We start from the raw sequence: 27,049 nt of genomic DNA on the forward strand, positions 1-27,049 counted from the left end.
TGGAGATGAAGTTCACGTGTTCACATCTTCATAGAGGGAGACGGTGGACACCGAAAACCACAAGCATCACATGCATTTGAGATCAGACGAGACTTCACCACTAATTCACAATACACAGATCAGGCAAACTTCATATTTAAATAGTCTTTTTGCAGTTTAATATTCAAGGACACAAGTCCATATCATGATTTGATTAAGTGTACAGCCTTACTTTAAATTTAAACATTTTTAGAATTCTGTAACATTCTACATTTTAAATTCCACTTTTGAGATTCAGCTTCATGGAAATTATTGTGTCAAGTATAAGCAATAGTAACAGTAATACTAAAATGTATGTTATATTTATATGTATTTGTCTTGCAGGTGGTTTGGGCTGAGCAGCAGAATTAGTGGAAGAAGGAATGGAGGGATGCGATGCATTTTCATGGGAATAAAGGATGGTTAAGGTTTCATGAGGACAGTCATCAGGTATTTACACAGAACATTGACTTTGACACTGACCTCTCAAGACCCCTCGTCTCCCTGGGTAGCATTACCGGTCGAATTATTGATGTTTTACATACTGCAGGTGCTAGCTGGTTCCTAGCTGAAATGAAAAGACACTTTCCAAACATCACTGCAGGAGATGCTTGATACAAAACTGGCTCTAGCCTGTGTATTTCTTTTCGTAAATTGCTTGTTCATTCCTGTAGGTGTGTGTGTGTGTGAGGCAGGACGGATTTGGCAGCGTCTTATCAGTAAATGCAGTCCGCGCCACAGTGACATCATGGCCGCCCATGCAGCTAATGCGACCAGCATCTCTCTAAAGTCTGAGTCTAAAGCTACCTGGGGCCAGTTGCATAAAAGGTTAAGACTAGTCTTAAAAGTCTCTTTAAAGTTACTGATTAGTCTAAAGAATCTAAAAAATAAGACCTGAACTCCAGTTCTTAAGACACTGTCTTAACATAGGTCTAAGTTTATGCAGTGTGTGCTACATATTTTATTAACCTGGGAGTGGACGTCAATTTTCCGTGAGCTGTCTTACTGAGTTTATAATGTTATATTCAGGCCAATAAATTAAGCTTTGCTTAAACCAGTTTTTTTATGATATTGGACATCTTCAGTATAACACACGCTCACACAAACCTGCCAATAATCAAGCTCAGGCAGAAGATGAATAAATCTTTCTAAATGTCATATAATAACTGTCTGACATTCTTAAATAGGCACAGAAGTAACCCTGAGATTAATAAAACCGGATACAAGCGATACAGTCTCAAAATGACTTGGCATGGGGATTTAGTTTTTGGCGCAAATATTAAAAAAGCAACAGAGAGAAACAAAGCTGATCATCTGAGGTTGAATTTTTTCATTATTTAATTGGAAAAAAAAAATTGTTCAAGTGCATTAAGAGATAATTCACCCCCCAAATTTTTATTCTGTTATTATTTACTCATCTTCATGCCGTTTGAAATCGTATCACTTTCGTTGTTGTTGTTCGGTGATGTTTTCCAGAATGTCCAAGCTGCTCTTTTCCATACAATGACACTAAATGGTGATTTATGCTTCACAAAAGTACTATAAATATGTAGTAAAATATACATCACAATTCAGGCCAAATGACTTGACAGGCCCCTCTGCACATGATCACAAGCGAACTTAGTATTGAGAAGGAAAAACATTCATTGTACTAAACTAGCATTAAATATCATTTAAATATCATTAAATATCAAATAATTTAGCTCAAAGAACCACTGATCTCTAGAAGCTAATAACTCAGTCTTTCCATCCACCTATTTTTATCACATTTTGGTATATTGCATAAAAAACGCTGGATTGAAACGCCAAGATCTGCATTAATTCTAAAAATGCGCATTAAAAAACGTATGTGTTCAACTAAGTGGTTAAAATTCTTATCCGGTAAGAAAACATGCGGATAAACTACGATGTACACATCTTAAGGCGCGTTAAAAAATACATGTAACTTTGCGATGGGACAGCATAACTGGACTAACCAGTGAACTGATCTCTTTGCACAGAATCCGTCTTTAGTCATAATTACGAGATAATAAGTCAAAATTGTGTCAAAAATGTGACAAGTCCAAATTATAAGATACTGTCTTAATTATGAGCTAGAAAGCTAAAAGCTGCATATTAATCTTGTAATATTATAACATAAAAAGTTACAATTTAAAAGTCATAATCATGGCAAAAAGTCAAAATTATGAGATGACATTATAATCATGACAGAAAGTCATAGCTATGAAATGCAAAGTAAGAATTCTGATTGAAAATTAAAATGTTGGTCATATTTACAGCTTTTTACAATAATTATGACTTTGTATCTTATAGTCTTGACATAAATTTAATTTAAATGTTTTATGTCATAATTATGATTTGCTAAAGCATAATTTGTTGTTTCTTATGTGGAGGAAATGGGCTTTCATATTTGTGTGAGGAACAGACTGCAGTTTAAGCAATTATTCTTACAAGATCTTTCATTTTTAATCTTTTTCTCACATAAAGGCAAATCAAATCAAAATTCATGTGGTTAAATAAACATTACTTGCTTACTATTTTATATTTTTACATTAGCAATGTAATCAGTATTCTAGTTATTAAAGCTTTTTAAGCTTTTTACAGTTATTTCAAAATAATAACTCAAGGCAGTAACAGTTCAAACTATATATTTTGTGAACTTATGTTAAGCTATTCTCTTTAATAGTTAACTTTTAAGTATTTTTACATTTTTCAGATTATCAATATTGGTCACAGACACAGAGATTTACCTTTTTACCAAGCTGATTACTCACGAAAAACTCATGTTTTCATGCCATTTCAAGTCTTTTTTTTTTTTTTTGACATAACGAAGTTGTTATATGTGTGAGTGAGTTGTTTACTTACTTTTTTAAATTAGTCTTCCCATTAATGACATTATTTTGTTAATTCAGACCTATTCGTGAACACCTAGTATTTTGAGCAGACACGGCCTCCCTCCACGGAAAACTGAAGAAAGTACAGGTATGAAAGAATTTTCTTTTTTTCCTCTTTTGAACTTGTTAAATTTAGGCTATTATCACATGTACCCCAATCGCAGGAAATAGAAAAGGGCAGCAGAGTTTGTTGGAGAGAATGGCAAGCACATCTAACAAGGCGTCCCTCTGACAGGGGCAGTGAGACTGGCTGCGCCACGGCTGTCGCTTGCAGGAAGCTGACACACACACACACACAAGGTGCCCAGCGGGAAGAGTGTCAGCTCAGCTAACAGGGAATGACAGTCACCAGTGCCGCCGGATCACACATCAAGACGCACTTCAGTGCGCGTTTCCGACTCGCTGTCTATTAGTGCGCGTGGGTAGGTAAAGTGGTGTCATGACTGCGAATGTGTGTCTGTCTATGCAGCATGTCAACTTTAACACTATTATTAGAATTTACACATAATCCTTTTAAATACCATAGTTACTATTCTACAGACATAAATTGAGTTTACCGTGCTAAAAACTTGACTGGCATGACATCTAACCTGATTCTAAAAGCACTTCAGATTAAATTTGACTTCTTCGTAAATAAATAAGGAAGTATATTTAGGCTGGTCTGACTCGCTCCTTGTGTACATTAGCACAGTAAATGCCAAAGCAAATCTTTCATGACACTGAACAATAGCAGATGCCTCTATAAGTAACTGGGTCAAGACCTGAGCCGTCATGTGTTCATTATGTTTGTGCAATCTTTGGATAATTCTTACAAATAGGCCAAGAAACAAACAGAATTGACTTTTCCAGTGTATTGACCTTTTTTTGTGCGTGTGTATAGATGTATTCATACTGTTTAAGCTGAATGTTCCTGCAGTTTTGCACCTGAAAGGATCTGGTTTCTGTCTGTGGAAGTCAGTGGAAACCAAAACTGTTTGTATAATATAATGTTAAAGGAACACTCTACTTTTGAAAATAGGCTCATTGTCCAACTCCCTTAAAGTTAAACAGTTGAGTTTTACCGTTTTCGAATCCATTCTAGTTTAGCATAGCTTAGTATAGATCACTGAATCTGATTATACCGATAGCATTTCACTCAAAAATGACCATATATAATGACAATATTTTTCCTATTTAAAACTTGACTCTTCTGTAGTTACATCGTGTACTAAGACTGACAGAAAATTAAAAGTTATGATTTTCTAAGCTGATATGGCTAGGAACTATACTCTCATTTCGGCGTAATAATCAAGGAACTTTGCTGGGTGCATGGGTGCAGCAGGCGCAATAATATTACACAGTGCCTGAAAGTGACCGGCACTAAGTTTGTGTAGATGCAGAGTTGCAGCCGGCAGAGTTGACGGCTGCGTAATATCATTGCGCCTCCTGAGAGTATAGTTCCTAGCCATATCGACCTAGAAAATCGCAACTTTTCATTTTCTGTCCATCTTTGTACACAATGTAACTACAGAAGAGTCAAGTTTTAAACAGGAAAACTATCAAAAATCTTTGGTCATTTTTGAGCGAGATGCTATCGGTCTAATCAGATTCAATTATCTATGCTAAGCTATGCTAAAAGTGCTACCGCCAGACCTGGAGATCGACTGAATGGATTCGAAAACGGTAAAACTCAACTGTTTTACTCTAGGGGAGTTGGAAAATGAGCCTATTTTCTAAAAAAGTGGAATGTTCCTTTAAGGATGTCTCTTACTAAAATATGTAGTAGAAAGCCCATAAAAGATTCATGTTATATGAACAAAATACACAATGTTTTATACATATTTTGGACTATGGGGGGGCGCCATTATTTATATGACGTCAAATGGTTGCACTCTGTGAGCTACTGGCACTACCTGTTGCTATTTTTACTACAACACAACTGGGAAAATAAAATACTGATACGATGACCACAGCTACTGAAAGAGCTTACAGGTGGCGATGGATATAAGCGAAGGCTTAAAGGAGTCTACAAGGAGTCTTAATGCCCCTGGATATCGAATGAAATCCGCGCTGAGAAACTCGTTCAGTGTCTGCGGCGTCATGACAAGCGTCGAGATGTGTACATACTGCCAGGGTGGCATCTAGCGTTTCTTGTCTCTGCCGTTTGTAAGCTCTTTCAGTAGCTGTGGTCAACTAAAAGCCTCAAAGGCTTTAGGGCTAAAGGGGTAGAGAACAAAGGAAGTTTTGTTTGTCCACAGGCATCTTCCCATTCTTATCACTACGAAAGCAGTGAAGACTTACGTTGCTTTTCTTGTTGCCCTTCGACTGAAAATTCCAACTAAAAGCCACACAATGTGGCATCGTATCAGTATTTTATTTTCCGGGTTGTGCTGCGGTAAAAATAGCAAAAGGTAACAATGGTAGCTTACAGAGTGCAGCCATTTCACGTCATCGAAATAATGGCACCCCCAAAGTCCAAAATATGTATAAAACAATGTGGAATTTTTTTAAATGACGTAAATCTTTCTTGGGTTTTCTACTACATGTTTCAGTAAGAGACATCATTTACATTACATTAAGCCATACAAGTCTTAATAACCAGGGTTCCCTGTAAGGTGCAATCTAACTAACGTTTATACAAAAATTTGCTAAACATCGCTAGAAAAATTGACATACTCTGAGGTCTTGAATCGTCGTTTACACTTGGCCTTGGCCTTTACCAAAGCCAAAAAAACAGACATTTGTGTCCACTCTGAACTGCCCGTCTGAGTTCACAGTATGAACATCGTCTTTGTTTCTTTCAGCTTCAGTCCCCTCTCCCTCACCTAATTTCATCTTTAATTGGGTCTGGGGATTTAAGAAAGATCTTGTTTCTAGATATGAGCTCAAACAGCTTGCCCGGGGTGATTGTCAGCAGGCCACAGAATGCATTTCCCCAGCTGCGCTTTCGGCCAGATGGGCTAATCAGTGTACGGGACGGCTCATTACGAAAATGACACACTAAGAGATTCGAATCTGTAGCTTTTTCTTTTGAGGCTTCAAGGGGATCGTAACCCACAGGGAGATGAAAGTGAGTAGACCAAACCAATTACTTATTTAAACCGACCTGAGGTTCAAGATTTGTATTTGGCATTCACAATAAGCCAAGCAAAAGTTATTGCAGGAGCTTGGAATCTGCATTCTTTTTCACTATTTAGGGGTTCAATCATGTAGCATTTAAACCCTATTGGAGGGTTCCTCAAATCTTGCCGTGGAGGGCCAATGCGCTACAGAGTTTAGCTCCAACCCTGATCAAACTCACCTACCTGTGATTTTCTAATGATGCTGAAAACCCTGATAAGCATGCTCAGGGTTAGAGGATCTCGTAAAATGTAAAACTGATCATGCAGACTAAACCGTATGTCATAGAGACTTGAAACTTGAGGGATGGTAGTACTCACACCGCCTACAATGTCACCAAGGCTTTACCAATCAGCCTGATGGTGGCGCTACAGCGATCAAAAGTACAAAATCGTACTGTCTTATGTCGTTGGAATCCTTGGCTCACACCTCAGATTTGCAAACTTGTCCTAGTTGTCTCACCCGATCAGAACCAAACCAGTGCAGAAAGACTCTCTGGAGAGTGAATATCAATAATTATCAAAAATGAAGAGCTGAACTTTCGACTCGCCGTCGCAAGGGGACACCAAAACATTCGAAAGGGACAGGGCCACTTTTGGTAAAATGCCTCCTGAAAAGAATGAGATATCTCTGTCAAACTCAGAACACTTATGTAAGAGCTCAATCTGAGGTCACAGGACAAAAATCGCAGTGCTTGGCCACTTGGTGGTGCTATAAGAGAGAAAAAATCATAAAAATACCTATGCAACCAGTTGTCCTATCAACATGAAAATTGCTGAGCACAACCTTGGTCCAAAGTGCCACAATTAGCTATAAGGACATTTGTGTATCTCAAAAAAAACATGGCCACCATTGGCCTACAAATTTGAGCACCTATTAGACAAGGTTAACGGAGGTCGATCAGAACGAAACTTGGTGGGCCTATTTGATGCACAGCCTTTAAGGTCTGTGAGAAATTTGAAAGAAATCGCATTGAACCACTACTGTCAAACAGATAATTTGTTAAATGATTGAGAAGATGAAAAAAACCTACTTTTGCAAACTAGTCCTAGGTTTTTCGCTCAATCTGGGGGGGAAAAAAAACACTGCAGTACAATTCTCTGGACTCTCTAGGTCAATAATTATGAAAAAAAGTTGAAATTTACACTTTGCAAAGCTATAACGGGGTTGTTTATAAAAGGAGCCTGTCCAAATTTACTCCAAATCCTATAAAGCCTAAAAGGAAATGCTCAAAACTTCACAAAACCTCCTGAGCACATGTGACAGGTGATTTTAAACAAGCATGCAAAGTTTTAAGGAGATCGAACCACAGCTGGCACTATAACAGTATTTCTATAGTAAACTATCTGGAGTTGCAAAAAAAATGCTGTTTTAAATAATTGATTTAGGTGGTTACAGGCTTGCTACATAATGTCTTTTTTCATATGTGCTTAAATGCCTTGAACCCAGCAATTGCTGCTTGCAGCTATATTTATTTTATTGTTCATTACAAAACGAGAAAACAAAGTATAATTTTTTTTTAAACTTATTTAATATGGTTGAATTTTATTAAATTGAGGTTCCTCCTTTAATGCTCAATCATTTATGTCTTGTAGTAAGGGTGTTTCTTTAACTTGAGGCACATCATATTTCAGGGGGTTATTTTTTTTTTATTAAAAGTGATTACAAAACAGATTTCAGTGTTTTTATTATATGAAGATCATATTTAAATGAAGCTTTAAACCACACATTCATATATACTCGTCAACGCAGTGGGTGAGACTTCTGGGAAATAATGAGATGAATAACAACCTGCAGTAAATAGTAAAACTGTTTGCACTACAAACCGGTGTGTTCATAATTAAGATAATGCATTAAAATAATATGGTAAGACACAAATTTGCAATATCAAACAGCAAAACTAAATGTTTTGTACAGTTAAAAATAGCTGGTCACGGATGAGACCGGAAGCCGGACACATAAAACTTGCCGCGGCCTCTCTTACGGGAAAAATAAGGTTGATAGAATGCTATGAAACACAAGTATGTAATTTGAAATGTGCTGGAAATGACGCTGTGGCTTGAATGTTCGTGACGTGCAGGAAAATAACAAATTTATTCTGTGTGGTAGGTTACACATTCATATTGAATGAATAGAGAGTAGTACACTGAATCCCAGGGCATTTTTCACAGACCTCAAGTGAGAGTGGCTGTTTTCAAACACCTTAAAGGTCTGCATGTGATTGTGCCCCGCATCATGCTAAAATTATAAGCAATTAGAGTCTCTTTTCTCACTCCTGCACGAGCGTGACAAGTGGTCTCTATAGCGATGAGGATAAAACCACCCTGTGCACTTAAGTACTTTCACCCATTCATCAAATGAATGAGAGAAGAGCGTAAAGAGAAGCCAGGTGAAATTTGGCATGTTGTAATTTTTTCCAGTTGCAGTAAAGGACCAAAACCTGCCCTGTTATTACTGTTCACTGCCTAAAACCCATAAAATACTGCTTCCAGATTGTTTCTAGAGCACCTGGAGCCCTGTAGGTTCAGCAAATAGGTTAGGGCGCTGGAAGTTATTGTAGTGTAGAGGAGAAGGTGAAGCAAGGGGATTAGAGGAATATCCTCAAGCTTGAGTGGGTTATGATGGAGCGGAGAGGAGCAGATCCTTTGGGAACCAGATACTTCATAAATACAGGTCTTTCTTGCTTGCTTTCTACCTTATGTAGCCACGCCCATTTGAGCACTGCGCTCGTTGTCTTCCGTCTTCCGGTTTGTATTTCAACAGCTGAAGGCAAGACCATACGAATTTATCAATGAACCGCTCATTTTAAAATGTTCCCATCTACCACTTTGAACATTACAGTGTAGGCTACATTATAACTTTCCTTAACGCTCTCTCTCTCACTCTCTCTCTTTTTATCCACCTTATTTTTCCCATAAGAGTGGGCACGGCCATTTGTACACTTTATGGGTCTGCCGTCTAGCTATTTTTAGCTGTACAAAACAGCTTGTTTGCTGCTTGATGTTGTAAATTAGTGTGTCGTACCATATTATTTCAATGCATTTTCTTAATCATGAACGCACTGTTTTGTAGTTCAAACAGTTTTACGGTTTACTGCATTGTTATTCTTAGTTATTTCCCTATAGCGGTTAATGAACCGGAAGTCTCGCCCATAGGCTTTCTTCCGCGTTTAAAGAAAGTATTATAGATATTATTGTAATATTTTATATATAGACCTTATGTAGCCACGCCCTTTTCAGCGATGCGCTCGTTGTCTTCCGTCTTCCGGTTTATATTTCCACAGCCTGAAGGTAAGGTCCTATGAATTTATGAATGAACCGCTCATTTTAAAATCATCCCGGTCTACTGATGTTTATGACATCCACTTTTGTTGGTTATATTAGTTAAACTTATATTAGTTAAAATATATGTTAATTTAATACATATGAAATATACGAAGAGTTCAGATGCAAAACCAGCTAAAAGCCACCTTGGTCAAAAATGAGATAATGATACTGAGTGAATGCTCTCGACACATATTATACGTCCATCAAATACTTTTTCTTCAAACTCGCTAAAATACCAGCCTCAGCCCAACCAGAAGTACCGGTACTTACATAGAAAATAGAAACCTATACATCTGAGCCTGATAAAAATGCTTTTTTTTAAAAGAAAGACGTCATATATATATATATATATATATATATATCCTATGAAAAATCTGCACATTAAAATCAATGCAACATCTGTTTTGCGTCTCTTTACAGTTCTGTATATATTATGTACAGTAATATTTATTGAATATATTGTGTGCAAATATGGAATAAACATGATGTACTTGATTAATTCTCATTTAACAGAGTTTTTAATCAGAGAGGTAATGAAATTTGACTTTATGAAGTTCATGATGACATTTTGTCCATTTCATAGAATATTTAAGAGCCATGCCATATCATCTACTGTGGGTATAATCAGCAGTGTCTCTTTATTTTCGATTATTAATATTTTGTGATATTCTATTTCGATAGAATATTCAAATGTAAGTGTAAAGACAGTCAGAAAGTCACAAGTTTCTCTTAATGGTGCAAAAAAATGTAACAAAATATTTTCGAATGCAAGTACAGTGAATCGGTCAGTAAAGTTCAGATTACAATTATATTTACATTAATAGCGATATCCATTCAATCATGTTATACCATATTTAATGATCTTCACAATGTTTTGGTCTTTCCAGGAAGCAGTTCTGATTGTCTGCACGTGAGATGACGCCGCTCCTCATCTTAAAGCATACCGTACAACTGCAGTTCCTTGATGAGGACGGTTTTCTTGACGTCATCGAAGACCTTGCGGATGTTGTCGGTGTCGGTGGCACAGGTAAAGTGTCTGTAAATGTATTTCCGTGCTCTAGTTGTACGGTTTAAAGATTGTTCGAGGTACAGCTCACTGATGTAGTCCATCGCGTCATCCGTGTCTCCCTTCTTGCCTGGCATCATAACAGGGTGGAGTTGGAAAACATTTAGATAAACAAGACAAAAGAAAAAGTAATCAAAACAAAAGCATAAAAACGGAAAAAAAGAAATAACGATTTTAAATTTCACCACAGAAAAACAGTTCATTGATGCTAAGATAGAGGCACTTTCCATGTATACGGTACACTTGTTTTTCAAAGCATCAAAATACCATTTTTTGAGAGCGTTTAGATATGTTACTTATAAACATTTTTCATGTAACATACCTAGCATGCAGAGTTTAAATATAATCTTTAGACAAATTGTAGAACAAGCTCAACCTTCAACCCTGTTACCCATTTTATTGTAACAAGAAATAATCAAGCAAGTTTTCTTAAATTTATAGGAAATCAGTTTATCACTACATAAAATAGTAGTTTTTTTATTTGATGTTTATTTCATGCTTATTGGTAATAAATAACAAAAGTTAAAAGTAAACTGTATTTAAATTTTATTTAGAATTTAATGGTAACAGGGTTGCAGCAATTCCAAATCACACGAATAGAAACGAAATATCAAAATTATGAGAAAATAAAAAAATAAATAAAACCAATTTTTTTGAGGTTTACGATCAATTTTCTTTTTATACTGTATTCATGGAAAGTGCCTCGTATCTGCATGTTGTTGATGCTGGTGATGTTTATAAAGGCCTTAAGTTATATTTTCAGTTTCTGATATGATCATGATAATCTAAAACATATTGCAAACAAATGTAATCTTTCCTGATTGATTCACAGTGAAAACACTAGTATTAGAAATGATGGAAGGCTTCTAATTTTAATTACAGCAGATGGATTGGATTAATTGAAATGCTTAAATGTCAATTTAACAGCTGACTGGAGTTTTGTATGAATTAATACTAAATGAATCCGTATATATGTGCAGTGTGTATTAACTAATAACAGTGTTATGGTTAAAGATACATTACACTTGTTATACACAACAAACAGACCATCAGAACTACCAGAGGAACTATACTTTTATATATACATATCAAATGTATAGACATCATACTGTATATATAAACAAATTCAAACATTTGACATGAAAGTAACAGTAAAATCTCCATTTTGAGAAAATATAATAGACTATATTGCTTTAAAATTTTAATTTTTTATTAATATTTTTTTAATTTAAGACCTCAACATTTACAATTTTAACAATTTGGCTTTTATTTGTACGATAAAAATAGAGACTACTATATGTTAGAGAAAGGAAATTATGAAAGCCTGTTTCCTCCATGTGAATAAAAAACTTTTTTATCTCACAAATGAGACTTTAATATATATAAACATGCAATTAAGACAAAGAATGTATTCTGAATTTATTTCTTGCAATTTTGAGTTTACATCTCACACCACAGAATAAAAAATAAAGGCAATTGTGATTTTTATTGTACAATTCTGACTTCTTTTCTAGCAACTGCACGTTTATATATCACAGTTGCAGATTTCTCACAATTTCTTTTTTATCACAATTTCTAATTTTATGTCTTACAATTTCATACTTTTCTTCTCAGAATTGCGAGTTTATATCTCACAATTCAGTCAGAATTGTGAGATTAAAAGTTATCTTTTTTTATTCTTATTTTAGTATTAATTACACTACCAGTCAAAAGTTTTTGAACACTAAGATTTTTAATGTTTTTTTTTAAAAGAAGTCTCTTCTGCTCACCAAGCCTGCATTTATTTGATCCAAAGTACAGCAAAAACTGTGAAATTTTGAAATATTTTTACTATTTAAAAGAACTGTTTTCTATTTGAATATATTTTAAAATATAATTAATTCCTGTGATTTCAAAGCTGAATTTTTAGCATCATTACTCCAGTCACAGATCAGAAATCATTCTAATATTCTGATTTGCTGCTCAAAAAACATTTATTATTATTAATACGTTGAAAACAGCTGAGTAGAATTTTTTCAGGTTTCTTTGATGAATAGAAAGTTCAGAAGAACAGCATTTATCTGAAATAGAATCTTTTGTAACATTATAAATGTCTTTCTCATCACTTTTGATCAATTTAAAGCATCCTTGCTAAATAAAAGTATTAATTTCTATAATTTCTTTACAAAAAAATTATAGACTTTTAGCTTTTGAATCAAATCAGCAAATCAGCATATTAGAATGATTTCTAAAGGATCATGTGACACTGAAGACTGCAGTAATGATGCTGAAAATGTAGCTTTGATCACAGGAATAAATTATATTTTAAAATATATTCAAATAGAAAACAGTTATTTTAAATAGTAAAAATTTAGGATCAAATAAAAGCAGGCTTGGTGAGCAGAAGAGACTTAAAAAAAAAAAAAAAAACATTACAAATGTTACTGTTCAAAAACTTTTGACTGGCAGTGTATCGTTTTATAATTCTGTAAAACAGAAACAGGCTTCCATATGAAGTTCTGGTCCTATTTGAAAAGGAAACTCTCCACCCTCGTGCTCTAAGCTATCAGTAAAGTCAAATATTTGGGCAGGACGCTGAGCATGTGCTCCAGTACAGATCAGCCAATCCTTGCTTTGTACTTCTCATGTCGTTATTGCCAGCAGCTACAGTGTAAAATTCCTGCCGCCCCCTCGAAACCAAAACACGCTGAAAATCTGCCTGTTGTGTGCGGTTCCTGTGACAGTCTGAGGTGTCATGTGAAAGCTTCCTCATTCCTTCAGGGTGATGTCACTTTAAGCCGATGACTTGCAATTATCTAATTTGAAGAAAGCGTGTCATACCATAAGAAATCTTATGTTTTTATCTACCAAAAAGTAGGAATGTAGGAATACATGCAGCAAAAGACAAAGAAACGGAAGGCTTCATAGAAGTGGCACAAGGAAAAACGATTCAAGCCATCAACTGCGCATCCATCCAAGCTCAGTTTATTAGGTCGGCAGAAGCGGTGGGCCGCTCAGAGCACTCCGTATTCCTTCAGAGACTTGATCAGGACAGTGTCTTTCACATCATTGAAAACCTTCCGGATGTTACTGGTGTCCGTGGCGCAGGTGAAGTGAGTGTAGACGTTTTTGGATTCCTTTGTCTCCGCACACACGCTCCTCTGTTTATACATATTATGGATGAACGTCATGGCTTCTTGTGCGTTCCGCTGTTTGCCTGAGGGTGGCACCAAACCACAGAGGAGGGGAGGAGTTAGTACAAGCTCGGAAGGTAAGAGCGATTGAACTGGGCGGAGCACATGCAAATTATAGAGGCAGGAACAATAAAGGCGAGAGAAAGAATCTAAGCAAACATCTTTAAAATCGCTATTGTTTAGAGCTTCTGCTTTTGAATTAATATTTAACCTTTTTGGAATCAGAGTGGTTAGTTTCATTGGGTTAATGGCGTTTTAGACAGATCATGATTGTCATCTTATACTGACCCCGTCTGACTGACTTTCTTTTGTAAAGCACAAATGGAGATATTTAGCGGAATGTTCACGCAACTCTTTTCCACATAAGGCTGGGTTTGCAATTTAAAATAGTAAATTGTTAAGATTTAAATTGTAATCATATTTAAACATTTTCCTGTTTTTGCTGTATTATTCCAAACTTTTGACAAGTTATGGAAGCCCGTTTCCACCATTGAAAAAAAAAAAAAAGAAGATAATTGATTTTTTTTTCACATTTCAGACTTTTTTCTTGCAATTGCGAGTTTACATCACACAATTGTGACTTTTTTCTCAGAATTTTGAGATATAAACTTGCGATTGCGAGTTATTAAGTTGTGAGAAAAAATATTGCAATTCTAACTTTTTTTTACGCACAAATGCAAGAGTCTTTTCTCGCAATTCTGAGTTTCTTGTACTTAAAGATGCAAGTTTGAATTTTGCAATTCTGACTTTTCTCTCAGAATTGGGAGATAAAACTCGCAATTCTTTTTTTTAACTTGCAAATGAGTTTGAATCTCGTGATTCAGAGTTTCTGTCTTGAAATTCTGACTTTATTCTCGCAATTCTGACTTTTTTTTGCAGAATTGGGAGATAAAAACTTGCAATTCTGACTTTTTTTTTGTTCGCAATTCTGAATTTCTCAGAATTGTGAGATATAAACTTGAAATTGCGAGAAATAAAGTCAGAATTGTAAGATAACTCGTAATTCGTTTTACTCACAAATGAGTTTGAATCTCGCAATTCTGACTTTTTTTCTCAGAATTATGAGATAAAACTCGCAATTCTTTTTTTTTTTTTTTTTGCAAATGAGTTTGAATCTCGTGATTCAGAGTTTATATCTTGAAATTCTGACTTTTTTCTCACAATTCTGACTTTCTCTTACTCACGAATGCAAGTTTGAATTTTGCAATTCTGGCTTTATTCTCACAATTCTGACTTTTTTTCTCAGAATTGGGAGATAAAAACCTGCAATTCTGACTTTTTTACTTGCAAATGAGTTTGAATCTTGTGATTCTGAGTTTATATCTTAAAATTCTGACTTTATTCTCGCAATTCTGACTTTTTACGCAGAATTGGGAGATAAAAAAGTCAGAATTGCAAGTGTTCTCGCAATTGTGAAAACTTTGTTTTACTCACAAATGCAAGTCTGAATCCTCCAATTCTGACTTTTTTTTCACAATTCTGACTTTTTTCCTCAGAATTGTGAGATATAAACTTGCAATTGCAAGAAATAAAGTCAGAATTGTAAGATAACTCGCAATTCATTTTACTCGCAAATTAGTTTGAATCTCGCAATTCTTTTTTTTGTTTTACTTCCAAATGAGTTTGAATCTCGTGATTCAGAATTTATATCTTGAAATTCTGACTTTATTCTCGAAATTCTGACTTTTTTTTTTTGCAGAATTGGGAGATAAAAACTTGCAATTCTGACTTTTTCTCGCAATTCTGACTTTGTTTTACTCACAAATGCAATCATGCAATTCTGACTTTTTTTTTTTGCAATTCTGAATTTCTCACAATTGTGAGATATAAACTTGAAATTGCGAGAAATTTTGACTTAATAACTTGTTATTGCATGCTATAAAGTCAGAATTGCAAGTTTATATCTCACAATTCTGATTATTCTGAGAAAAAAAGTCAGAATTGTGAGTTTTTATCTCACAATATCTGAAAAATTTGAACTGTGAGATAAAAAGTCAAATGATCTTTTTTTTATATTTTACTCAGTGGTAGAAATGGGCTTTATAACAAGTAGTGTGTGTATGTAAATACTTTAATTCAGTAACTACTCATTAAATTTATATATATGTAAAAAAAACTATTTCAAATAAATGCTGTTCTTTTGAATCCTAAAAATATTTTAACATAACCTAAAAAATATTTAACATTGATAAAAATAAGAAACATTATTAACAGAGCACCAATAATACTGATATTAAGCAGCAAATCAGCATATTAGAATGATTTCTGAAAAATAATGTGACACTGAAGACTGACTTAGACTGACAAATAAATTATATTTTATAATATATTACAATATAATTTTCTTTTAAGATGTACTGTCTCTTTAAATGTAACTATTTCTGTTAGGCTGTCTATCTTTAAATCTCAAAGATGGAGCTACTCCTATCAGAGGGTCTGTCTGACGCTCTTTTTCTGCCTGTAAATGCACGGAATTGGCTATTTTTTGGTTGCTGTTGGTAACGGGGTAGAGGGCGAGACATCTAAAGCGATCAAACTGGGGCCATTTCCACAAATACTCTCTCCATATCAGCGCTAACAAACTAATATCTGTCCTACACCATCTGCTGTGAAGCAAAACCTGTTCCAGCTGCATTGTCAATTCAGTTTCCTAGACAGCCTGATTAGTCTCATCCCATAATATTTCTTTTTAAGGGGCAGAACGGTTTAAGGCTGGTTTACTGAACTGTTGGTGCACAAATACTTATTTCCATACCGTTAAACCCTGTGAAGTAAGTTTTTAGGTCTGATGCCTTGACCTTTTCCTCCAGGATGTCCATCTTGTTTAGGAAGAGGATGATGGAGGCGGTGGCGAACCACGGCGAGTGGATGGTGGTGTAGAAGAGCGACAAGCTCTCTTTCATGCGGTTCTGGAGCCGGAGAGAGCAAGCATTCACAGCAGAAGTTAATTAAATGAGAGAGACACTAGGTGCAAGAGAGATTACGCAATTTATCAGTGCTGCATGGGAAAAGAGCACGAAGGAGCATTTCAGGGAAGGTGCAAACAAATGTGAAACAACAGAACGTGAATCTGTCAAGAAATGTCTGGGTCCAAAAAAACTGTTTTGCATAAATGAAATTAAGCCTGTTTTCGGACAGCTGAGATGTTTTGTATTGTGACATTATTTTCATGACAGTTAAAACCTGTCAGTAGCCTATTTTAATATGAAAGAATCTCTTTTTCATCACTATAATGAAAAAAAATGTAATTGTGTTTGTAAAATGTTGGTATTTTTGCAGTAAACTTAATCCAGTTTAATTAAATTAGTACTAATGTAATTAGTATTAGTGTAATAATTCAAATTAACAATTAATTTGTGATATGTGATTTAAATTAAGTGTATCCATGTTACTATTTATAATACAGAATTTAAAATGTATGCATTTATCCTGTAAATAAGCTTTTTTTTTTGTTAAATCAGCTGGTTATATGTGGTTTTAACTGGGTTTTAGCTGTTTTTTTATTTATTTTTTTAGCTGTAGTTTCATTCATGTTAGAAATATGTTAAATCACATTAAAAACATGCTAGCAACATGCTAATCATGTTAGAAACATGCTAACAGCATGTTAAAATGTTAATAATGCTAAAAACATGCTAGCAACATTCTAGAAAAATGTTAATCATGCTAGAAACATGTTAACAACATGCTAACCATGTTAGAAATGTGTGAAAACATGCTTAAAACATGCTAATCGTGCTAGAAATAAGTTAACAACATACTAACATGTAAATCGTGTCAAAAACGTTAAAAACAAGCTAGCAATATGCTAGTTTTAATCAGCTAGTTTTACTTGTTTTTTTAGCTGTTTTTTTTAGATGTTAGCACTGTGTGGAATCATGTTAAAAACATGCTAGCAACATGTGAACATGCTAATCATGGTAATCATTTTAGCAACATGCTAATCATGCGAACAATAGGCTAGCAACATGCTAATCATGCTAAGAACATGCTAACCCTGTGTTACAACATGTTAACAACATGCTAATCATGTTAGAAATGTGTTAACACGTTAATCATTCTAGAAACATGCTAGAAGCATGTTAATCATGCTAGAAAGATGTTAGAAACATGTTAGCAATGTGCTAATCATGTTAGAAACACTAACAACATATTAACAACATGTAAATAGTGTTAAAAACATGTTAAAACATGCTAGCAATATGCTAGTAACATGCTAATCATTTACTAAATCAGCTGGTTTTAATTTTTAGCTGGATTATTCTCATTCATGTTAACAATATGTTATATCACATTAAAACATGCTAGCAACATGCTAATCGTGGTAAACATGCTAGCAACATTAAAATATGCTAATCATGCTAGAAAGATGCTAGAAACATGTTAGCAACAGGCTAATTGTGCTATAAAAATGCTAACATGTTAAAAACATGCTGCAATGTGTTAATCATGCTAGAAATATGTTAAAAACATGTTAAAAACATGCTAGCAACATGCAAATCCTTTTCTAAGTCAGCTGGTTTTGTTTTTTTAGCTGGATTTCTTCTTTCATGTTAAAATATGTTAATCATGCTAAAACATGCTAGCAACATGGTACTCTTGCTAAAACATGCTAGCAATATGTTAGCATCATATTAATCATTTACTTAATCAGCTAGCTTTGTTTTTTAGTTTTTTTTTAAATTCATGTTAGTAATATGTTAAAATGTTAAAAACACGTTAAAACATGCTAGAAACATGTTCGCAAAATGCTAAGCATGCTAGAAACATACTAACAACATCCTAACAACATGTAAATGGTGTTAAAAACATGTTAAAACTTGCTAGCAATATACTAACATGGTAATCATGTTAATTATTTACTAAATCAGACGGTTTTGTTTTTTGGCTGGATTTTTTTCATTCATGTTAGCAATATGTTAAATCATTAAAACATTAGCAACGTGCTAATTATGCTATAAACATGCTCACAACGTGTTAAAACATGTTAATCATGCTAAAAACATGTTAACAACATGTTAATCATGTTAGAAACATATTAGTAATGCTACTGATGCTGAAAACATGCTAGCAATATGTTAAAAACATTCAAATCATGCTAGAAATGTTAAAAACATACTAACATAAATTGTGTTAAAACATGCTAACAATATGCTAGCAACATGCTAATAATTTACTAAATCAGCTAGTTTTACTTGTTTTTATTGTTATGTATGTTAGCAATATGCCAAATCACATTAAAAACATGCTAGCAACAGGCTAAATGTGCTAAAAATGCGAATCATGTTAGAAACATGTTAACAGCATGCTAATCATAATAGAAACATGTTAGCAAAATGCAAGTGATGCTGAAAACATCCTGGCAACATGTTAAAAACATGCTAAAACAATGTTGAAAAAACAGTATATGCTGGTTAAGTAGGTTTGATGCTGGGATGCTGGTTTTAGCTGGTTTATGCTGGTCCTTAGCTGGTCATGTGCTGGTCCAGGACCACCTTAAACCAGCTAAGGACCAGCAAAGAGCCAGCATAAACCAACTAAGGATTAGCTAAAACCAGCATCCCAGCATCAAAACCTACCTAACCAGCATGTGCTGTTTTTAAAAACATGGTAGCAATATGCTAGCAACATGCTAGTCATTTACTAAATCAGCTGGTTTTGTTTTTTAGCTGAATTTTTTTTATTCATGTTAATGTTAAATCTTGTTAAAAACATGCTAGTAACATGCTAATCATGTTAAAATACGCTAATTATGTTAAAAATCATCATGTTAATTGTGCTAGAAAAATAGTAATCGTGCTAGAAACATGTTAGAAACGATAGTAACGTTAGAAACATGCTAATCATGCTAGAAACATGCGAATCATGTTAAAATATGCTAACAACAGGTTAGCAACATGCTAATCATGCTACAGTTATGTTAGCAACATGCTAACAGCGTGTTAGCAACATCTTTCTAAAGTTTCATACGTCAAGCTTTTACAACTGCTTCAAACTTTCAGTTACATATTATATTATTTATTAATGTCTTGAATTATTTCATTGCACATATATATATATATTCTAATTTTCATTAAAGTTTTTAAGTTTTCATCTAATGTTTATATTTTTATTATAATATATTATTTAGTTTTAGTAAACAAGTTACATTTTATATTAGTTTTTTTTTTTTTAATCAATTAAATGATTGGTTCCAAAAATGGTCTTTATATCTTTATGCAAATTAGAAATGTGCACATTTCTTATTTCTTATTGTCTTTCAGTTGCATTGAATTAGGTCTCAGGAATGATGCAAATCCAGACCCAAGATATACTGATCAAAGCAATCGATTAGGACAACGGGGAAGGAGAGATATTCAGACAGACTGGGGTGAAGGAGACGCTCACCTCCTTGTTATTCTCCTCCAGCACCTGGTCGTACTCGCTGAGGGAGGCTAAAAATATGAGGGATGTCACATTCTCAAAGCAGTGGATCCATTTCCGCCTCTCGGACTTCTGGCCACCCACATCCACAATCCTTCAGAAAAAAAAAGTTGTGATGTTTATTCTTGAAACTTTCTGTATAAACCAAAAACACTGATCGTCAAACCCCATAATTTACTCTTACTTCCTCGTCGTCATATATCAAACATGTCTACGTCAAAATACACAGGATTTTATCAGGTAACTGACTCACATCATCTTGCGACTATGTTTTTTTAATGAAATATTTGAATTCTATAAAATACATTCATTACAGTACCTAAGGGTGATCTTCTCCACAGTGAAGGAGTAGTCATTGATGCCTGTAGTGGGGAATCGGACTCGGAGCACATCCTGGGCTGTGGGGATAAACTCTGGGGCCGCAATACGTTCCAAATTCGTCATATAGCTAAAAAAAAATTTGAATGCAACATAAATCAGTGTCACATTTCAGAACTGTGTGAGTGTGATAAAGTGGCATGATGTTTGCCTTTTGCTTTATTGGTGTTTGTGCTTTAGACGGCAGTTTAATTAAATGTCCTGGTTTGTTTGTGTTTCTTATCACGGCCAGGTTTGTAGAACTGAAAGCACGGTCGGGGAAGCAGGAGGAGAGAACAAGAAGGACATGCAGAACTGTGTAAAGGAGTGATTAGGTAACGATTAACAAGAGCACGCTGATCTACTTTACAGGAAATGTGCTTAACAATATGTAACACTGCCTTAATTTAACAGGCTTCAAGCAGATTAATGGTATTGAAATGAAAACACACTTTATTCATCTTATAACTATTCAAAAAGTGAAAACGTGTTAATAAAATATGACTAAAACAAAAGCGAACACATAAATCATCAACAGAAAATAGAAAATAGAAAGAACGCTCATTAATATTTGATGCAACTGAGTGGTTTACTGCAATACTGACTTGTTTGGACTTGGATGCTTTTCTAAAGATACAGCTGTATTGCCCTCCAATGGTGTTATTTGGATCTGCACAAACCATTTTGGGGTTTTTATCATGAACATTTGACACGAAAAAGCTAAAAGTCTTGTTAATATGAATATATTAGTATTTATTTTAAATGTTATAGAATTGATATAACAATAGTGTAATTCTAATACAGATCGTATAAGATAAAAAATACATAATGGATCATGTATAAATAATATAAATATTACATTTTATTAAATGTATATACAATTTAATTCATGTAATGTTAGAAATCATAATAAGATGTTTTAATTATTAATGTTAATAATTAGGTATTGCAATTTTCTGTGCTGCGCAATTACAATAATGTAATTTTACAACTGTAATTCTAACAGTTCAGCGTAAATTTAAATTAAATGAATATAATATAATATTTAAAATAATTTAGTATATATGAAATAATATTATTGTTAATTTGTGACCCTGGACCACAAAACCAGTCATAAGTAGAGTCATTTGTACATCTTTAAAGGTGATTTTTTCAATATTTCGATTATTTTTTTGCACCCTCAGATTCCAGATTTTCAAATAGTTGTATCTCAGCCAAATATTGTCCTATCCCAACAAACCATACATCAATGGAAAGCTTATTTATTAAACAAAATTGACCCTTATGACTGGTTTTGTGGTCCAGGGTCACATTTATATTTCTAATTATAAATTGTAATTACTTAAATTATTATATTTAATAAAAATGTACATGAAGTGATATAACATGTAATGCAGTCAAGACCTGTCGGGAACTACTTTAGCCGTTCCTTTTCGTAAAAATAATTGCACACCTCAGAGTGTGCATCCGCCAATCAGTCAATCATTCAACAGCCCCCATAGTATAAGTAATAAATAATAAATATTCAATGTAATTACTTGTATTATTCTGCTGTCTCTCAAATCAATATTTCATGGCCATGTTATTTATAAGTTTTCATGTAATAAACATGCTCATGTACAGACAGATGGTGATTACTGCAAAATCAACTCCTTTAGAATGATATAGGGCTTTGTGTCAGGCTCTGAATCACCCCATCTAAGTTTATTTTTTTGATATAGATACTTACTATTCTGTAGAGTCCAGAAGCTGGTACTCTCTACGACGACTGTAACAGGCCTTGATACCGTCATCAGCCCAAAGTCGGCGAATAGCGTCCACATACATTCTGTCCAAATGTGTCATCTGGCGGACATCCACAACCTGAAACTGTTTCCCATATACCTGTGGATATAAATGGCAACAAATGAGGCTTGTTTATATAAATATTGAGTGGATGCTTTCTATATTCATGGTCTATTTGAAAGGACAACTGTCACAGCTATTACAGCTGAATATAACTTGTGTATATACACAAGTTATACACAGATATATATATATATATATATATATATTCATATTTTTATGATATATATATGTGTGTGTGTGTGTATTAGATATGTATATACATGTTGCGTGTATATATATATATATATATATATTCATCTGTTCTCTTCAAAATAAAGCCTGTATCATCCTGTAGGTTCATAATTAAAAATGAAAACGATAACAAAAATAAAAGCAATTAAATGTGTTATTATAACTAAAATATGAAAATTAAAATGACGGGTAATAATAGACTACGACAGAATTTTTACAACCCTGTCTGTGAAAATGACGGACAATGTTAAAGTCTAGCGCAATCTCTGATATATATATATATATATATATATATATAAATATATAAATGTGTGTTTCCCAGATATGCATGTTTGTGTGTATATTAATAAATATATACATCATAAATAGTCAAGTACTGTTAAATCAATTAATCACATATATAAGCATATATTGTATATTTAAATGTACATAAAGTATTTACATTAATATATATATAGACACATTAGTGCTGTCAAATCGATTAATCACGATTAACTGCAAACAAAATGAAGTTTATTTACACAATATATGTGTGTGTGTAAATGTATATATTTTTCCTAAATATATACATGTGTATGTTTATATATACATATAAATAGTAAAATACTGTTAAATCAATTAAGTAAAGGATAATCAACGGTTTGCCGTGCATTGAAGGATATTAAATGCACTACGCGGGGACACAGAACCACTCGACGCAAAGCGGGAGACAGAGAGAGAAAGAGAGAGATGACAGTTGTGTGTGCATACCTACACGCTGTGCCTGCGCATCTCTCTCTACAAACTGATTATTACTTCAAAAACAGCAATTTCACCTAGTCTAGTATCTAGTATCTAGGCTATTTTATTAATAAAAATCACAGGGAAGTGTTGACAACAAGTTTATGTATGTGCGCAGGGCAATGCAATCTCTGACCTCTCTCTCTTTCTGTGTGTGCACGCGTTTGTGTAGATCAATTAAAGCAGTGCATTAATATAGAACGGTGATTAAACTGACTTTGAACTACCTGTGCATTAAACGATTTTAGTGCATACCTGCCAGCCAATCAGAATTCAGTATTCTGACAGACCATGGAATAATCATGATATATAAGCGCATATATAAGCGCTTGTATATACACACACACATACTTTACATAGTTTGATTATATATATATATATACACACACACACACACATGCACATTTAGATATTATATAGATATTAATAATTATAAAAATACAGTTTTATAGTTTAATATTTTTATATATTTGTTCATATTTTACATATTTTCTAAGTTAAGTGAAGCAAATAAAAAACTTTTAAAAAGTTTTTAAAAAGTACTAAAAAGCAAATAAGAAAGTTTTTGATCAAATATGGCGAAACAAATACTGTTCTTTTGATTGAATTACCCCACCCATACAAACTCAGTCGTAAACCTGGTGTGTGAAACAGGTAGTAACTGCTTGTGTAAATTGTGCTATCAGTGGGTGTTTCAAAGGACCATTGTGCATTTAATTTCAACTATATAACTGTAAAGGGTTCGAAAACAATCAGAGATTTTCTCTGGCAGGTCACCTCGTTTTGCGGGTTAGCATAGGGAATCTTTAAGGTGTTCATGGCCACTGTCATAGCCTTCATAGCTGTGAAGATATTCTGGAAAACCAGTTTAGCGTAGCCACGCCTGTCTTCTTCAGAAAAGCCCTTGCCATGAATAATCCTCATCTGCTTGATAAAAGTCGTCTTCCCGCTTTCTCCAGTGCCTGAAATCCACAATAAAAAAAATGTAATAAATAAATACTACATGAAACGGAAAAGGGATGTCACTAGTTCTGAAACCAGACCATGGTATGACAAAAATGAAGAACTGAAAGGAATGCAGCGTGCAGGTGATAACGTACAAGGCTTTTTTTTTAAAAAACAAAGGAATGTTATCCATCCAGTTCGCTACAAAGCGAGATGTTTTAATCATCTTTAGACTGACAGCTGGAGACTGTCAGAAAGCATGCGGCCGGACGTGTTTGGATGCCTTTGAACCGAGTTGTCCTCCACCATCGGGTGACTTCCTCTGCTGTGAGGTCTCTCGTATTGTTGCGGTTTAAGTGATTTGAGCAGTTTAACCAGTTATCAGAGACTCTCAGTTCTCACCGTTTCTTAAACGGCAAATATTTGATGGGCAAACAATCGTGCATTAAATCAAATCAGTGTGAGAAGCTTGTACCCACAACGGGCAAAAAAAAAACAAAAATGTCAGGCATGTCCTAATCACTTGATCACTCAAGAATGTGTCTCTCAAGACATCACGTGACATCTGAAAGCTGATGAAGAGATTAGTCATACTAACTCGCCACCTACAACTATCTCCATGTAGGTACGATAAATAATGGATAGGTATTAGGTAACGTGACATGTCAAGTAGTTATAACACCTTTATTTGCTCAATTTAACTTGCCACAAGTATTTCAATGCAAAAAATTAGACTCAAATACATATATATTGATTATAAAGCCCATGTCCATGCGTTTTTCTGTTCTTAAAATACATAATTTAATTTCAATGCACCAGTAGGAACATGCATAGACAAGTATTTTCAAAATAATGGTTCACTCCCTTCACAGTTGATATGAGTCAGAGAGCACTCACCTGACAACCACAATTAAAGATCTAAGTTCCTTGGGTGATGTCTTCAGTGTCCATGTTTGTGCTTCTAGTGGCTTCTACATATATAAAAACTTTGATAGGTAGAAATATCTCACCTAATAGAAGCACTTTGATTTCTCTCCGTTCTCGTTTCTTCTGATCCTTAAGGATTCTTTTGATTTCATTATGTACCATGATGGCGTTCTTCTCATCTTCAGACAAGCAACAGGTGCACGTCGTGTAGCACCATCTCCAACAGCCCCCCATCTTCCCTACAGGACAAAAATAACACATGAACGTCCTGAAGAGCCATTAAGGTTATGTAAGAAAATTAGATCTGTATAATAACCAAACATCGAATTTAGAACGCATAGTTGTTTCGAATCGAAACTTTTCAGTGAATCGACTGAACCGGTTCACAAAAGAGTCAGAACGATTCGTTCACGAAACGGGCTGTGTCAGTCCGAGACGTTCTTTAGCAGGTCGAGCATTTCATTTAGTGAACAAAATAGTGTTTGTTTATTATAAAAAGTTGTGTTTACGTACAAAGATACTAAGAGCCGGGGCCACGAAGCTTGTAGCCTAATATGAGAGAAACATTATTGTTGTGACATAAAAAAGAATCGTTGAATCGAATTCACTGTTCGAAAGAACCGATTCGCGGAAATGAATCGAACTTCCATCCCAAGAAGGCTACATACATTCAAAAGTATAAATTTCCATTCCAGTGTATACCTATGGGTTGCACGCATGCGTATAAGTGACTGTTTAGGGGAAACCCAACTTTTGTTTAATTTTCATATCTACTGAAAACTCTGTTTTTAAACACATTTCACAATCTTGGACTTCCCCTAAAAAGAAAAAGAAGAAACCTAATACTTATTGCAGGTGCGTCGTGCCTTTTATTACACCTGGAAAGACAGAAACAAACTGAATAACCTAAACAGAGATTACAGCATAAACGCGATGAATCACTTACCTGCATTCGTCGACACACCTGTACGGAGTCAGTAATGCCTTTACGAAACACGATCCATTATTCTCCTTGAACTGGGTTGGAATCAACTTCTTTCTCTTGTAGAAGTTTGTTCTTAAAAGCTTCCGCCTCAAAAACCCGAATTCGCCAGTGTACCTTACATGATTTTCCCTCCTTGGCTTCAGACAGGTCTACCTGCAATTCAGGAAAGTCCTTCTTGAACTGTGAATATGGGCTGTCTCAAAACTAGTCAGCTGTCTACCTAGACCGCAGTTTGTGGCATCTTAAGAGGCGCCTTCTTGTGTTTAAAAGCTGCAAGACTGAGTGAGGCGGAAAAGAACGCAAGGGTTTCAAGGCGCGTTTTCAAAAGTTTTTAGTTTGACGCGAGACGATGGAGACGCGACGCAAGGTCTGTGTGACGCATGCGTACATAAACCGAGAATTGTGCCGACAAGAACGCGCCCGATGTGAACGCCCCCCTAGGGGTGTGTTAGTCAGCATTTTTAGCCATCATATCTCTCAAAAATGCAGTCTAGGTTGACAGGTTGTTAAGTTTTGAAACACTTGTCAGTGGAATGCGCGCTATGAAAGTTGTTTATAATCAAGCAATAATAGAATTTACAGTAGTCTACTACTTAAGACTGACCTAAGCAGAGTCTAGGTTATTAGTTTTGAGTATCAAATTGAAGAAAAACATCCAGTTTCAGGTAGAAAAGTACAAAACCTGTTTTAGAAGTTACAAGTGGTGTTAGCTTCTTGAATGGCTGTGCAGGTATTTGACACTCCTCTCTTTTGGACTCTGGAAGTCAGTCTTTTGTCTTGGTCGGCAGAACCGGTTTATCAGGCCTTTCACTGCGTTGTGAGATATTGAGATTGCCTATAGTCCACATATTACCATGGGAACCAGGTAAGTAAGTCAAAGTCCTGGAGAACGACAATGATTTTTAAACACGTTTTAGGAGAATCAACCAAACTAGAAGATATTTGTAATATCAACACACCTTCCACAATAACCTGTT

The 27,049-nt window shown here is 34.6% G+C and overlaps 1 protein-coding gene and 1 long non-coding RNA gene across 3 annotated transcripts; one reads left to right on the forward strand and one right to left on the reverse strand.

Annotated features, from left to right (window-relative positions):
- The first annotated feature begins 350 nt into the window (after window positions 1–350).
- Window positions 351–10,307, forward strand: LOC127153999 (uncharacterized). Its single transcript, XR_007825389.1, has 4 exons — window positions 351–468; window positions 2,931–3,000; window positions 3,148–3,334; window positions 10,225–10,307. It is a non-coding gene; the product is annotated as an uncharacterized LOC127153999 (long non-coding RNA).
- gna15.1 (guanine nucleotide binding protein (G protein), alpha 15 (Gq class), tandem duplicate 1) lies at window positions 9,853–26,451 on the reverse strand. Of its 2 annotated transcripts, none has more exons than XM_051095336.1 (8): window positions 26,034–26,451; window positions 25,171–25,326; window positions 23,993–24,177; window positions 22,086–22,240; window positions 20,319–20,447; window positions 19,964–20,093; window positions 16,332–16,485; window positions 9,853–10,473 (listed from the first exon to the last, which is right to left on the reverse strand). In XM_051095336.1, exons 2-8 carry the CDS (start codon window positions 25,319–25,321, stop codon window positions 10,271–10,273), a joined length of 1,107 nt encoding a protein of 368 aa, XP_050951293.1. In that variant the 5' UTR covers window positions 25,322–25,326; window positions 26,034–26,451; the 3' UTR covers window positions 9,853–10,270. The 2 variants fall into 2 exon arrangements, with proteins under 2 accessions (XP_050951293.1, XP_050951294.1); XM_051095337.1 differs by lacking the exon at window positions 9,853–10,473 and adding an exon at window positions 13,397–13,599 and having other exon boundaries at window positions 26,034–26,220.
- Between the last annotated feature and the right edge of the window lie 598 nt (window positions 26,452–27,049).

This window comes from Labeo rohita, chromosome 22 (genome assembly GCF_022985175.1).
Source record: "Labeo rohita strain BAU-BD-2019 chromosome 22, IGBB_LRoh.1.0, whole genome shotgun sequence".
Lineage (NCBI taxonomy): Eukaryota > Metazoa > Chordata > Actinopteri > Cypriniformes > Cyprinidae > Labeo > Labeo rohita.